The 16,450-nt window shown below is 42.4% G+C and overlaps 2 protein-coding genes across 2 annotated transcripts in view; one reads left to right on the top strand and one right to left on the bottom strand.

Moving 5' to 3' along the window:
- The window catches only part of FKBP8 (FKBP prolyl isomerase 8), an 80,588-nt gene that overhangs the window by 49,356 nt on the left and 14,782 nt on the right, over positions 1-16,450 (bottom strand). The window contains exons 2-5 of the mRNA XM_078670329.1: positions 5,377-5,727; positions 4,596-4,765; positions 3,540-3,628; positions 1,645-1,862 (exon numbers count right to left, since the gene is read on the bottom strand). Coding sequence (XP_078526455.1) covers positions 1,645-1,862; positions 3,540-3,628; positions 4,596-4,765; positions 5,377-5,695 — 796 coding nt within the window. The 5' untranslated portion in view covers positions 5,696-5,727. The remainder of the gene's footprint in view (positions 1-1,644; positions 1,863-3,539; positions 3,629-4,595; positions 4,766-5,376; positions 5,728-16,450) is intronic.
- Positions 5,602-16,450, top strand: part of REX1BD (required for excision 1-B domain containing) — a 143,654-nt gene continuing 132,805 nt past the window's right edge. The window contains exon 1 of the mRNA XM_078670330.1: positions 5,602-5,772. Coding sequence (XP_078526456.1) covers positions 5,764-5,772 — 9 coding nt within the window. The 5' untranslated portion in view covers positions 5,602-5,763. The remainder of the gene's footprint in view (positions 5,773-16,450) is intronic.

Below are 16,450 nucleotides of genomic sequence, written 5' to 3'. Positions count from 1 at the left end.
GAGCCTATATAGATTGCACATATCAAAATAATTGTTCCCACAGGAAAAGTCTTATGCTACAAATACAAATGCTTAATTCCTGCAAGACGGGAAATTGCAACCGGAGATAGAATGAATTTATAGTTTGAGCCTGTATTATGTATATGTTTATATGACGCTCATTCACTCACTCACTCGCTCGCTCTGAACTATTCACACGTTGAAATGTTCCTGTGCCCCTCCTACAAGGATGCCTACAATCCTACCCCCACCCTCTCCATTCCAAGGACACACTACACTGTACGGCACTCACTTTGTCAACCACTGTAACAGAATAGAACATCATTCTCCCCAAGCAGCCAAAGAACCTGAACTCACAGTACCAAGTAAGCAGTGGCTTGTGTCTTGAATCTTCCCCCACCACCGTGTCAATGCAGTGAACTGCACACATTCCCTTCCCCAATATAACAATTTTGCCCTGGCAGCTCAAGAATCTGAAACCCCAGCGCCACACGGGCAGGGGTCTTGGTGCTACACCATTTCTTCCTCACAGACGGCACACTGCACTACCCTGCTCCCACTCTACATTATTCTCCTCCACAGCTAAAGGCCATAAAATCTTAGCACCAGACGGACATGGACGTTTACCCAGGTATCCGTCCATATGTCCCATAAACGTACATAGTTCCTGGTTACGCTTGGAACACAGGTCGGATGAAATCATTATAGACAGCCCTTACTACACACAATCAAAACTCCCCGTAACCCAAATTCAGTCTTTCTTCACACACCTAACAGCACTCTATAGCAAACAGAACTACTCACCTTTATCCTAGTCACACATATCACTATTTATACTTAAACGACAAGGAAGACAGAACCCCTTCTCCATCTGTTGCTCTCCTCTGTTCCATTTGACTTGGATTGATGTACGTGCACTTCTTTTCATAACATAACTAGCGTAGAGTGTCCAACATGTTGGCAACACTGAATCACCTTTTTTCTTTCAACATCTTCCTTATAGTGACTGTAGCACTGGATACAATAATCCAGTCCTTGACTAATCAATTATTAATAAACTTGTAATGGAGCCTAATTGTATCTACTTGGGAATCCTCTCCCAGCAATTCCATATCCTCCGCTCTTTCTAAATGTTCAAAGGTTTGACTCCCTAAAATTGCCAAGCGCAAACAAATTATGTAGACCAAGTGATTAGTTCCCATGAGATGCTTCATGTTTCTGTTCATCGGTTCCAAAAGATGCTACTTTCTGCAGATGAGGACAGTTGAAAAAGGCGGAGGATGAAACATTTGCAGTGGGCTGCCACAAACACTGTCTCATTCTCTTTTAAACAATTTCAGTATTTATCTTAACTAAGAACAAGGAAGAGTTGAGTCAATAACTAGTTCACATTAAACTTAACCTGGGCATCGGATACATAATCAACTGCTTAGGTCAGCTGAAGCCAGATTCAACAGTGTGAGGATAAAAGGACAAATGATAAGAAAAACCACTAGTTTGTCTTGTTTATTTTGAGAACAGTATCAATGGAGCACACATTTGAGATCTTTCAAATTAATCTGCTGAGCACCAAGAACTGGGTAGTAGTCACTTAGCATCGATCAAATCAACTTATGCAAATTAACCTTAATGAGCTTTGCTGACCTTTCGAGCTTGAGCGAATAATCCGTAGCGCTATATCGTACGAGTTGACTGCAAGGACATAATCTCCTTGTTGGTAGTAGAAGTTTCCCCGCTCTCGTTTCCGATTGGCCAATTCAATCTTGTCTTTTCCAACCAGAGTCTCCAGATCAGGGCCATCCTTTACATCCAATAACTTGACTTCAAGGTGCAGACTTGCATCCGGAGGAATGAGTGGGCTACTGCTCAAACACAAACAAAAGCAATACATACTGTTGAGAAGGCACAACTGAATATCAGCTGAACAGAGCATAACGCGTCAACGTCCATTAACAGGGCCCACTCTGACTAGAACAAGAAGAAATGAGCATATCAATCCTCACTCCGTCGCGCCTAAAGGATTTCTACATCACTATCAAAACATAAGTAGGAAGAATCCTCTTGGACTTTTTTATTTATCGAGAAACACACTTTTTCCAACAATAATTCCTTGCTCTTTTGAAGAGAAAACCTTCAACACATTAATATTAATATTAAACCCATGTTTCAGTACTTGAAACGTCCACAACATGTACATGTGGTTAAGTACCTCAAAATGCTCTAACGGGTCCGCAAGGTGAAATGGAAAGAACTAATAAAAACACCACAAATATATAAATATGTCACTGCTCTAAGGCAGCACCACTTTAAAAGCTCCTTGGTCATTCTAAGGCAGACATCTCTCGATGACAGTTCTAGAATTCCACTAAAAGAGTGATATCGCCATGTTTAAAGACCAATTGACATTTACAACAACACATTTTTACCTTAGGACCTTGTCCAAACCATTTTTCACTGAACACTGCCAATGCTTACTGCTTTTGCCTTGGTTCTGGAGTGAAGCACCTTGATGAACAACTCCAAAAAGGAGGGCAGTATTAATGATCACCGAGAATAGGGTTTCTATTGTCCACAAAAACAGATGTTTTAATGATTTCTTTTTCTTGACATAGAATTGAAATGGATGCACAAAACTAGAGCAGAGGGAGCAAGTGTGAAAGCAGGAAAAGAGGGAGAAAGAAAGAGGGAGAATGAAGGGAAGAAAAAGTGCGCAAGGAATGTCGATTAGGGGTAGGTAATATAGGATAATAAGGTAAAGATGGAGAAACTGATCTTGTGTCACAGTGACTAATGCATTTACTCTCTGGGTCTGTGTTTGACCTCATAGTCACAGGTTAACTACTGGTAGGTCCACTCAGCCTTTCATCCTTCCAAAGAAGATAAAATATAAACCACTGAGTTAGGTAACAAAAATATCTTATACCTGCAAAGATGCCAAAAGTCACCTCATTGGTGAACACACTCTACAAATTCGCCTGCTACATTATGTTAACCCAAAATTGTAAGGTGGAAAAGCATGTTGCATGAATGTTATCTATGCCAAACCAAATTAAAATGGTGCACAAACACACAGACATAACCCAATAACCATTCTTTCGGCATTTTCTCCACCTCAGTGAAAATGCATTTTTAAGATGATCGGAAAAATAACTGAAAACATTTTCTTCCCTGTTTGAACACTCAAATGACCCAGCATTAATCCAGACTTTAACGCGTGTGAACAGGAGCGAGTGGACCAGCAAGGCACATGGCTTGGGGCCTTCACCTGTCACATCCAATATATTTAAAAACCACAGTCAAATACTTAGGAACAATAAAGAACTATATTAAAAACTAAAAACCACCTTAACTTCTTACAGAAATTTCTAGGCTAAGAAATAAAATGTATTGAGGTATTATTCCAAATAACATATAGAGCCAACTGATTGTATAAAGCAGACCAGACCATTGCCGCTGTTTGGATTGCTTATTTCCTCAAATAAAAGTGATACATTTCTACAATTGAAACACATACGTATGCAATGTAAAACTGCCATTACCTTCCGTGTTTCCCATATGCATATTTTGAATCAGTCACAATTAAGGATGTTTCATCCAACTGCATAAGTTGCACGCTGAGATCAAGGGCCTGTAGAGGATAAAACGAGGACATTCATCAGGCGGGACAACCTAAATAACGTGTTAAGAGTCAAAACTGTCCAAATATCCATTCCTCCACATCCCACTTCATGCCCACTCAGATATACATGGGATGGAGACACATAGCGAATACAAGGGAATGCAGTGCGGTCTAATGGATAGTACTGGTGAGGTGTGGATACTCCTGATGAGACCCGAATACTCCTGATGAGACCCGAATACTCCTGATGAGACCCGGACACTCCTGATGAGACCCGGACACTCCTGATGAGACCGACCCGGACACTCCCGGTGAGACCCGGACACTCTAGGAGGTAGTGCCCATATAGAAGTGAGATCATTAGGTGCAATTTCACTTTAGAAAATCGAGCCTTTTATGATGCTGAAGAGACTGGTGCTTCCATAAGAGTGGGACAACAAGGTGTGGACAAAAATCAAGGCTCACCCAAGGAAAGCAGATTGAAGAGGCCGATGGCACAACTTTTCATGTTAGTGCATCCCCTATTAGGTCTTTAGCCAGGGCTCATGGATTAAATGCAATCCATGGAGGGCTGCCTCAGAAACAGTCTGTACAAAGGAGATGCCTTTCACATCGCCTTTTATTGACTCCTTGCTGGACAAGGCAAGTGATCTACACGTAACCGTAATTGGTGCTGAATACAGATGTCTGTAGCCTGCGCTGGATAGGTGGGTATAGGACAAAACCTGAATGGAATAGAAAACTGCCATGTGAAGGACATTTCGATTTATAAAAGCATTATTAGGTAGAGCTTTTAAGGAACCATGTGTGTATTAAACACAAATTTCTCATATCCGCTTGACAGACAAGAGGAGATAAATTCTGAAAAAAAGAGCAATATTATTGGCAATTAAAATGAAAGAAGCACACTGCGTTTGGTGGACAATAAACATTTACAAGATGATAGGCGCAATGAATCACAATTCGATGTACCGACCTGCATGACATCACCATCGCCCAAAGTGAACGCGAGGCTTGGCTGCTCCTCCACCAACGTCCCATCTTCTAGCTGTGTCTTGAGCTGTATTGTGACTTCCTGGCCACTCTTGGGCCGGCTATCCAACCCTTTCCCAACCTCCAAGACCTTCTTCTTAAGCAAGCCACTTCCTGAAGATAGACACGAAAACTAAGTTTAGAGCTGAAAGGCCAAGCTTTGACAAAACAATAGACCGTGGATGTCCACAGACTACACAAACGAGGGAGTTCTGCGTAGTCTATGCCTACGCCACAGTCAGGAGACTCCTACCAAGGTAAAAACGGCATTTACTGGTGAATGACATTAAACTGTAGGAGTAGATCACCAACCATTTTTACCCAATAGGATTCAATAAAATATAGGTTGATTATTAACATCTAAAAGGTATTCCTCATACCAGATTGCATACGTTCTTGATCTTGTATTAGGAATATGAAAGTAATCTACATTCTTTTTAGGAGATACTGCATTTCTACTACACATTAACTTTAAATATAGAAAACAAACAACCAATAAATCAATGTAATGGACAGAGAATGGCTTAAAAGAAAACTCACATTTCCCAGAAGTCCTGTAGGAAATAGGTGGAACACAGTAGACACATGAAATTACATGAAATGATGTCGTCCCTGCTCCAGTCCTAATAGTCACTTGAAGGAGGTGGTCAGTCATCAATCTAGACATTTTCCAAAAGGCTAGTCCTATTTACTTTCTAAGAACACATATTTTGAGGCTAACCTACCCAAGATATCCAACCACTCCTCAGGAGCAGGTTTGGCCTCTGGGGCCTCTTCCTCAACATTCTCAGATTTCTGTGATTGTGGCTCCTCGTCAGAAGCAATTGGTTTCTTTGCGGTCCCTATGTCTTCCAGCAGAGGGAGTTCACTCAAATCGTCATCTTCGCTGTCAATGATCTCAAAGTCCTCAGTGCTGTTGTCCAGCAGCGATGATCTCCTTGGCTGTTTGTTTTGGCTGTCTGAAGAATCCGGAGGGCTGCCGCCACTCTCCTCCGAGTCGCACGCATCAGGGACATCTGGCTGGTTCTCCTCAAGGGAAGCCATTGGCTGACTTTGGGAAAATAATCAATTGGATTCTGAAAATACCAACAAGAGAAAAAGAGTCAGAACTTATGCTTGAGGTGAGTCGAAAATAAGTCTTGTTAGAAGCAAAAGAAATTGAATGACAAAGATGCAAGTTCTGATCAAAATAATAGCAACTTGAATGGATGTTGGTGGTTTTGAACTTCACAGACAATAAGATGTTAACAGGTTTTCGGTCTGTTGTTTTTCACATTTACCTCATTGGCCAGCTTGTTTAGAGTACCGGCTACTGTTATTTATTTGGGTGCCTCAATCAAAGTACCTTTTAACTCTTTTGACAGTTTTGTAATAATCTTGTTAATGTGTTTCTTACGCCATATTTATGCATCACTTTGTTAGTTACATGAAAAGTAGTTAAACGTACAAAACATTTTTGTTAAACTTGCTAAACAACCAAAAAAACTTTCAAAAAAATGTAGAAGTGAGTGATTTTTAATCAATTGTACTGTTGGTTAAGTTCATGGACAACTGTACAGTTTTATCTATCAAACGTGCTCACATTTCTGTTACTGTACAACTGACTTAAGATGTAACTTAAAACATTTAGAACTTGTTACACGTCATAGTTAAACAACGCCAGAGTGTGGTAGAACCAGGAAGCAGTGCTAATCAGTGAATAATATATTGTGCCTAATTTGAGCTGTTGGATGCTGGTGGGGCCCAATGATATTCATGTTTTGGGGACAGGCACCTTTCTTTCCTCCTCAAACATTGAACCAGGGCAAGGCAAGAAAGTGAAAACACACACACACACACGAGGGATAGATGGAGGAAGAGAAAGACAGAAAACTTTGACAAAAAGGAGAAAAGTGGGGATGAAAAGTAACCTGCAAAAGTGAGATAAAGGAAAGGACATGTTAGGCTGTGGATTAGAGGCTTGAGGTGTAATCAGCTATACACAGCCTCAGTTTTTGGCACACCAACACACAATCGTAACAACCGCAGGCTTCTCATTCTAACGTCGAGCCCCGGACTTTATTCTATTACAAATTAAGCACTGACTATACCAAGATGGTCTATTCTCTAGAACGCTAGTCTCCCAAAATGGGTTAAAGTCTGCTTTGACACCTACGGATGAAAGTGAGAGCAAAGGTGTCTTCAATTTTACCGAAATATAACCTCTGTTGATGAAAGACCATGTTATACTGGGTGTGAAGATCTAAATAACCACACCAGAGATGGGACAGAGCTATTGCGTGATTATTTCAGACTCTCAAACATAATATCAGAAGACAGAAAAAAAAGACACAAAAAATACATTTTGCAAACACTACTTGTAGAGCGCGAATGGCTGGGCGTGCAAAGGATACATTTTCGGCTTGCATGTGGAAACTAGTTTATGCTCTGACCAGACAAGCGATTCAAAAGCTAGTTGTAACTTATGTCTAAATACACCATATACTACATGAGGCTCCCAACAGAAACAATCATCTAGACAAACACACCCAAAAGAATCTGCTAGGCAAAACAAGTCCTATACACTCAGGAGATGTCCTACATGGCTTATTAGAAACGACAGATCTGTAGACTGCAGATACTTTTTTTTACAGGTGAATCCATTGATTAACCTCTGTCCATGCAAGTCATATCACAAAGCATATACTAGAACAGTCAAACATATCATGCAAAGAGATTTCAGACTTTGATCTGGAATTAAAACACTGAAATGGCATGGAGAGCACACCAGACACCCAACAGTGCAACACAGCTCTTATGGCAGCTGGTAACCTAAATAAATGACAATATTATAATGCTGACATCTACATAGATGCTTTTTATTTGAGATGTGTGTATAGAGGGGACCTGGCAACATAGTGCTTTGCATAAAACTGTAATAGTACATGGTAAGCAGCTTAAAATGAGCAAGGGAGAATGAGGACAGGTTACATTATACGTTACAATCTGAACATATGTGTGTTTAGTCTTCTATGGTAGCAAGGTGGTGCAGTCATAGATTCTCAGAAGGAGTGCTGAAGAGGATAAACATCAAGGTACATTTTGAACAAGAGTGTCTTAAGTCTTCTGAGCGGTGACACTCGTGTGCTACCGTCCGATTTCCTAGCACCACTAAGCAGCCAGACAGCTGTATGAAGTACGTTCTTGAGAGGTGTGGTTGCTGATATGGGAAGAGCAGAAAGCACTGCACCACTGCCATCTAAGTGGGAAAGAACCACTGCCTGAACCGAAGCAAGTTGATAGGCGAGATATGGTGACCTGTTTTGTCAGTTATATAACCAGCGGATTTAGTGAATGGGATTGCGGCCAAAGGGATATCATGTTCTGCAGGTGCAGAATGTTTGAAAAGCTACTGAGCAAGTTCAAGTAATCAATGTATTAAGAACAGGTTTACCGCCTGCTGCCATGCCCAGAGCACAGCTGCATTACTAACATGCATTGAATAATGCTATTTCCCAATTGTATAAAAAGCTCCATGGTGAATTTGCTTTGCTGCTTATTAAGATGCTATTATTAAACCAACTGCCTTGCACTCCTTTTAATGAACTCTGGTGTATAAAAGGCATTTGTGAATTACAACTTGTGACCTGTAGGTTATGCCCAGTTTTCTGCAATAAACAATACAAAAAAGTGATGGATGCAGTACTTAAATTAATCTCAGCCACTTGTAATTACTCTGGCCGCATCCCAGCCCATTGTTATTTTGCCGACATTGCCACCTCAGATTGGACCCAGCCATATGCAAATCAGTCTTAACCTTGTTCCAATGGGAACAGTCCATCCTGAACTGCCAGGTCAGGGCAAAAGAAGCTCGAACCACAGAGTGACGTTACTGGCTTCTATAGATTTGTGGTTTAATTATGTGAATCAGGACTCAACTCGCGAAGTTTTAGAGCATAAACCTAATCACTATGCCATACCATTATGTTCGGGTGACTGAACTGAATTAACTGTTAAAAGCTTTACAAAAAAATAACACACCTTGCGTTTTACGTGTAGAGACGTAAATAAGTAACATGGTGGTCCAGTTGTAAATACTTTTAGGATGTGCTATATTCCCTAACAACTTAAAAACTGATCAATTTTCGTAGACTTATTTTATTATCCATGATTTGCACTGTGACAAGTGTTTTTGATAGGGAAAAGATTAAATACATTATCTCTTAAATAGATAGAACCCTTTTCACTGCCCCACAGGTTTATTAATCCACGCCAATAAAGAGGGCCATTTGCCACAAAACATACAAATGTGGCCCTAATGCAGGATTAAATTGTCTTGCTGGATGAAGCTCTTAGTAAATTGATAAGGGTGAGGGTGCGTGCAGGCACCCCAATTTCAAACGTGATAAATATTTTCAAAAGCCGTTGAAACTGTGGGCACTACATCTGTCTGAAATACATATACATAAGGAATAACTAATGTAATCTAGGATGAATACATTTTTACAAATTGCTATTTTTGTTGTAGTGATGCAGGAGCCTTTGAGTATGGACAAGACCGTGAAGAATAATCTCACAGGCCCCCTCAGTGACTATAAATGGGGAGCAGTTTCAATTGCCAAACAGGAATGAATTGAAAACATTACCAATGATTTTGATATTATGGTCTTGTTATCACCCAACTGCTAAGGCAACTTGAGTGTACCTCGCAGGTAAATGTAAAGACACTTTCAACAGCTCAAACATGATTTGACAAGCATAAAAGTTAAAGTATTACAAAACAGGAAAAGTTAAAAAGATTTACCAATCAACAAGTTCAACACAACTTCTGCTGCATAGCAGTTGGCAATAAAGTTTGAGGAGGAGAATTAGCAAATTTGTAAAACTGCATCAGACCCAACATCTGTCGTCCAAGGTGAACTTATGATGCACTTACATTTATTTATTTTATTTTTTAAAGACAGGCACTGCAGCTTGTCAAAACGATATTCAACAATAAACCAAATATGGCTTTTTCCTCCTCAGCAGATCCAAACATATAGTCAAAACAGGGGTCAATCCAGTGCTCCAAAAAGAACTTCAGGATATTCGTTTCTGATCGCTCTTGATTGACGGCTTGGTGAATCCAAGTTCCTCAGATACAACTTTACGCAAGACAAAGCCAGAATACCTTTTCTGTGATTATGCCGAAAAATGCTGTAGGGTAATTTCTAGACAGACGTTTTACCCAGTCAGCCTCAAGCAGCCAAATTAACACCATTTTGGATTTGACACAAATAACTATGGTTGGAGGGCAGTGGTGGCAGCAGCAGAATAATATAGGCAAGCTTTTAGGAGGCAAGTCAGAAGATTAGATTAAAATACTTATAAAGCGCATGACTGCCTCGGCCAAGAGGCGTCCCAGAGCGGAGGCAGAACTGAGCAGGGGACAAAACACAGGGAATTATACCTGGGAAAAGAGCAAGGGACAAGACATAGGGAGTTATATCTGGGAATAGAGCCAGGTCTTCACAAGACGTCTGAAAGCCTGATGGTCAGGGTAGCTTTGAATGTGTAAGGGGAGAGAGTTCCAGAGAGTGGGGGCCAGGCGTCTAAAGGAGCGGCCGCCAGATCTAGCTGTGCGAATGTGAGGGATACATGCGAGACTCAGGTTCGCCGAGCATAGTGCACGCGGAGGGGTGTACAGGGTGCAAAGATCACCTGGGATGTCTGGGGCGCTTCCTGTCATTATCCTATGTGTGATGCAGAGCGTCTTGAAGCAAACACGCTTTTCAAGGGGCAGCCAGTGCAAGCGGCGAAGAAGATTAGAAGCATGACTGAATTTAGGAAGGGCAAAGGTAGCTCGTGCTGCCACATTCTGGACCCGCTGCAATCTATTAAGCACGGATTTACCAGAGCCGAGAAAAATCACATTGCAGTAGTCCAGACGAGCCAGGATAGAAGCGTGAATGATCAGTTGGCGTGTTTGGGCATCGAAGAGACCCAAAATCGGTCGGAGGCTGAGCAGTAGTCCAAAACATTTCCCGGCCACTGATTTGGCATGTGTTTCAAAGTTAAGATTTTTATCAACTATGAAGCCCAAATTTTTCACCGCAGGTTTAGGATCAGGGGGATCACTAAGTGCCTGGGACCACCATTCATTCGTCCAAAGATGAGTCTTTTTGCCAACCAGGAGAATCTCCGATTTGGTAGAGTTCAATTGCAGAAAGTTAGCTGTCATCCATTCTGCGATTACAGAGATGTTTTCTTTAAATTTTATTTTATCTTGCTTGGGATCATTGGACAGGGCAATCACCAGTTGGGTGTCGTCGGCGTATGACACCAGGGAGATTCCTCGTGCTTTGGCCATCTGTGCCAGAGGGCTCATATATATATTGAAGAGCATAGGGCTCAATGCAGAGCCCTGGGGAACCCCGCAAAGCAGGGGGTGGACATGGGAGGAGAAAGGGGGAGAGGTCACTTGAAAGGTCCGGTCGGCCAGGAAGGAGGAGAACCACGCTAGAGCTTTATTCCCAATTCCTAACTCCTCCAAACGGAGGAGCAGGATTTCATGGGACACCATGCCAAATGCCGCGCTTAGATCCAGCAGCACCAGCGCTGATGTGCTGCGGCATCTAGCGCGGATTTGAGTTGTTCTACCAGAGCCAATAGAGCTGACTCGGTGCTGTATCGTGGTCGGAACCCGTTCTGTGAGCTCTCAAGTATCTGATTAGATTCTAGGAACTGTGTTAGTGTAGAGTTCACATGTACTTCCTGAATTTTAGAGAGGAAAGGAAGCAATGTAATCGGGCGGTAGTTCTAGGATTTAGGAGTGTCAAGTGTTTGTTTCTTGAGTAGAGGAAGCCCTTTTGCATGCTTACATGACTTAGGCACCACCGCTGTGCAGATTGATAGATTAAGTAACTCCAGACACTCAGGTAGAAGACCTTGTTGAATTTTCCTGAAAGCATCTGGTTTGAGGGGATCGTCTGGAGATCCAGATTTAATTCCGGCCACTAATTTCTCTAATTCCTTCAGGGGGATAGAAGGAAGAGATGCAAGGAGGACAGTCTCAGAGCAAATATATGCATTCTTCCCGCAAGCACTGGAGTATATGCCATGATCGAACTTTTGGTAGATATCCTCGACCTTCTTCAAGAAGAAGGTTGCCAGCTCCTCACAGTGTTTGTTGGAGGAAATAATATTGCCCGATTCCACTGGAGAAGAAATCAAAGCTTTCAGTAGAGAGAATATAGTTTTGCTGTGGTTGGTGCTTGTGCTAATCAGGCTGGAATAATGAGCTGCTCTGGTTCTGCGCACCAGTTTATGATAGGATTTAACCTCATCGCTGCTAGAGAGTTTCCCCTGCAGTGCTGGACAGCAATAAAAACGGGTGTGGTCATGACGAGCTCAGCTCATCATGAGCACCTGAGAGGTATATGCCATGACGAGCTGAGCTCATCATGAGCACCGAGGGGGTTAATGGCCGCTCTATATAGTGCTTTGACCTGGGGGTCATATGATCTCCTCCAAGATCTTTCCAAGATCTTGCAGTTCTTCTTAGCAAGGGTTAGGTCTTCATTGAACCAGGCGTTGGCCCGAGTGCTTTTAGAATGAGTACCTTTAAGGGGAATGCATGTATCCAAGGCTTGTATTATTCACCTTTGGAAGATCGCGTTAGCCTCTTCCATGTTTGGGCTTTTACCAGGGGCTTTGCGCTCAAGGCTGTGAGGAGGTCTGCTTGATTCAATTTATGCCAGGGTTGTTTTAATGAGGGATGTTGATTAGGCTGGGGCTTTTGGCCAGCTATCGTTAGCCGCATCAGGATAAGAAAACGATCTGTCCAGATCATAGGAAGCGGTGCTAGAACTTTCAGTGACTCTAGATTAGAAAAAATAGGGTCAAGGAGGTGTCCCGCTCTGTGCGTGGCACTGGGGGTCAGTTGAGTCAACTGACAGGCTGCCAAGTCTGCCAGAAAGCTGACATTCTCTGAGGATTCTTGGAGCTCTAAATGAAGGTTCAGATCGCCTATTTATAGGCAAAATGCGACAATTAATGCTCAAAACGGTGTGTGTCGACATCCTAGAGCCAGAGAGTGTAGCATGCTTCAAGGGAAGCAGTCTGAATTTACAGTGTTCAGAGAGAAGGGCAGTTATCTGGGTCCCAGCTATGATTCCTATGTGGAGAAGTGTGGCTCACTGGTTAGAGGAGGCAGACCTGGAAGCACAGGTCAGCCCGGGACCAGGGTTTAATTCCCGGCTCGGCGGGGTCTTGAGTCCTAAAATGTCCATGGACTCGACAATTCTCGCTCCGGTGCCTACTCGATTCACGGGTTCACACTCTGCGACTCTGGGCAATAGCTTGCTTAATCTCCACAACGGCCCCTCGCGGCGGGATGCCTGGCTTTCACCTTGCGGTTACCCTGCCGGGGTTATCTCACAGGGGAATACCAGGACGCGTTCCCTAAGCAAGCGCTTAGAAACCGCTTGGTGATTTGCGCTATATAAATTCCTGTACATTTACATTTACATTCCCACAGGAGCCTTCTCTATCTAGGGCCCGCAGTTCTTTGCCGGTGTAACTACCTCTTTGGGCTTTGGAAGGAGCAGGGTCCTTGGCTCCTGGTGACGTCCGGGCGCAGACTGGCTTGCCTCTGGAGCGCCTTAGGCGTGCCAGCAGCACGACGGCTGCGCGTCCTCGCAGTGGTGTGCATTTGAGGCCACTGGGGCTCACCAGGATCCACCCATGCAATGCGCTGATTGGCTAAGAGCCAACCAATCAACGTAGGAGAATACACAAACAGGAAGTGCGGGCAACCACACAGAAAAGTGTGGGAGAGCAAGTAGGTTTTTCCTTTTAACACAAAACAGAGGGTGCAGTGGGCAAAATTGTGAGTGCGCTTTAAAAGAATTTAAAAACAATTCAGTCAAACGTTCCCCCAGCAATTCCCCAGCTAGATCACCGCTCAGTCAGCCGCACGTCCTCGCAACGGCGTGCATTTGAGGCCACGGGGGTTCACCAGGCTCCACCCGTGCTATGCGCTGATTGGCTAAGAGCCAACCAATCAGCGTAGGAGAATACACAAGGACAGCCAGAGCCTAGGAGATCATGGAATGCCTCAGATGTCAGATTTCCATCAAAACATACTTTTCTTAAGTTCAGGAGGGCGGGGATGGCCGGCACCTTCATTCATGGTCTCTAGACATATGGAAGTGGACCCTAAGGAGACATCCCTAGTCATCATCATCTTCCATTCAGAAATAACATAACATCAGCATACTCTGTAACCTCACTAATAACTCACACAAATGGGATCTAAAATGTACATCTCCCTCAGATCTCTGAGGAAACATGACCTTTCTCAAATCTATCATCTTTGCCACTGAAAACAAGGATACATCTTTGTAGAAAGTCCTGGCTCACCTACACAATAACTCCGCGAGCCCCTAGCTGGCACTGCAAAATAGAAAACACAAGTACTTCCTTCACAGAGGAAATTCTCCAGTTACCAGGGTATGCGAACGAGGGGTTCAATGCCTTAATTCTATAGAATAATACTCAGTTCAGCATTCTATTTTCAGCCTTTCGATGAACTCCTGTGAATAATGAAGTGTAAAAGGGAAGCCATAATATTTTAATTTGACAGTGAGGTTCTGGATCTGTTACTGGGCCCTGTCCGAGACAGCTTTTTTATGTAATTTCTTGTAGTAGGTATGTATTAATGACCTCACCACATGGATAGCAGAGTGCTTCCCCTCAAACAGGTTACATAGAACTAGCAGTAATATGAAGAGCGGTACACTCTATATGTATGGTAATGAGTAACCCAACTAAGAGAAAAATTGAGTAAACCTAATGATGTCGTTGATGCAATAGTAAAGAACAGACCATCTGGTTTCAGGTAGTGTGTGCAACTGTAAGTTGGTATGGCCCTATGAACGGTTAGAAAGTATCACTTGCCTTGAGATGTTCAGGGAGGCTGTTCAAAGTTTTGGGAGCTTGCAAGGGGAAAGCGTGGTTGAGAACATTAGATTTTTTGTCATGAGGATTTACAGCAGAAAAATCGATCTACCTCTGGTGTTTCTCTGACCTCCTTAAAAGTTATGTTTATTTCTCTGATAACATGACAGACCGAGATAATTCAGCTTGTGTGTGAAGCAGGCTATTTTGAAGTTAATTCTGGATTCAAGTCGCAGACAGTGGAGGTCTCTTTAAATCGGAGTAACGTTGTTGTCGTTATTTCCTCCTTAGCATGCAGCTCTAAGAGGTGCTACTGAGGATTTGGGCACACCAGAATAGGATTAACTCCATCAGTCTTTGCTTCGACCATGCTCGATCCATTTCTCTACTGATTGTTACAACTATTAAAGTCTATGTCCTTATTTCATTAAATAATCTCTTGGCCTAACACTTGTACCTGAAGACCCAGTCTAAGATCCATTTAGTATTGACTGAGCAATCGTCACAACTTCACTGGAGCCTTAAGTCCCAGACTCTTTTCAAACATATGTATGTCCATTCTAGACCAACTACAGCTGTGAAAACACTCTTTTTAATTTAGAGTATGCGTTCAACTGAAAATTAATTAGATGGCGGGATGACCAAATCACAGGCTAATTGTGTAGATTTTCAATACAAGATTTTAGTGTTCACAGATGGTCCAAAGTATGGCCTTTATGGAGGGTGGGTACCTTAATTCTTTTCTGTCACTTCAAGGATGTCCTGAGTTGAAAACATTCCATGCGCTCTTGCCATCTGGGGCATCAGTCCATTAATTGAAATCACCAACTATAATTATTTTAGCTGTGCAGAACAAAGGAAACCACCACAGGAATTCCTTTTACCATGGAGGGGACCATCCTCTCGTCCTTAATCTCATTAGACCTTAATATCCATCAAACTATCCCATCCATACAAAAAGCACAACCTTATTTTATAGTCTCACTATCTACTAGACTGCTGCAAATCCACCTCACCAGGCTGGGTAGACCCTCATGCCAAACCAATCAACATCCATCAGTCTAGACTGTACACTCCCCACCGGACATGAGAAACCCACAAAAGTACTACCCAGATGAGCGGTTTACAGGTCAATTCCTGGGTCTGGAACCACTGTTTTTTAGAACTAACGTTACCATGTTGTTGTTCGCCAGTACTCAGACCTATCTGCCATGCAGCTGCAGAAGGAAAACCTTTAGGTCCAACCGGATCACTTTCAATTCCAATACGTTAATAAGAAGTTTACTCTCCGGTAGAGACAGTAAGACATCAGAAGTCAGGTCGGGTAATCGAATGCCACACTTGAGATGAGAGAAAGTGGCCTGATTGGAGATACTGTTCAATGCGAGGCGCTGCTTAATTAACTGTGGAGTATCTTGAATGAAGAGTAGTTCTTATACAGTATGGACCTCTTTCTGCCTACACAGCATGCAACATGGAGGTTTATATTCATGCAGTGCATGTGACAAATTTATATCCAGCCGTTATTGGTCAGTTCATCTAAATTCCTAATATTCATGGCTGCAAAGAGCAAGGGCACACATTTAAGGAAACACTTATTGAAAACGAAATAAAGTGAAAGAAAAGTAAGATGTAAAACTTTGTGAGCAATGTTTGCACTCCATTCCACCAATCACATGTCCTCTTTGATTGTTTCTGTGCTAGTATTGTACATTTGTCCAGAGGATAAGAAAAGGAAAATATCACCAACGCAGGATTCAAAGACATTTCAAGTTAAGGGTAAATTAAACAGGTGAAAGTTGCTGCAATAACAAGTTGCAGATAAAAAGAAAACAAATAACATGAAATCGAAAATAAAATTTACTAAACAAAGATAAAATC

Source organism: Lissotriton helveticus, chromosome 12, assembly GCF_964261635.1.
Source record: "Lissotriton helveticus chromosome 12, aLisHel1.1, whole genome shotgun sequence".
Lineage (NCBI taxonomy): Eukaryota > Metazoa > Chordata > Amphibia > Caudata > Salamandridae > Lissotriton > Lissotriton helveticus.
This window is presented reverse-complemented; position numbering and strand designations above follow the sequence as displayed.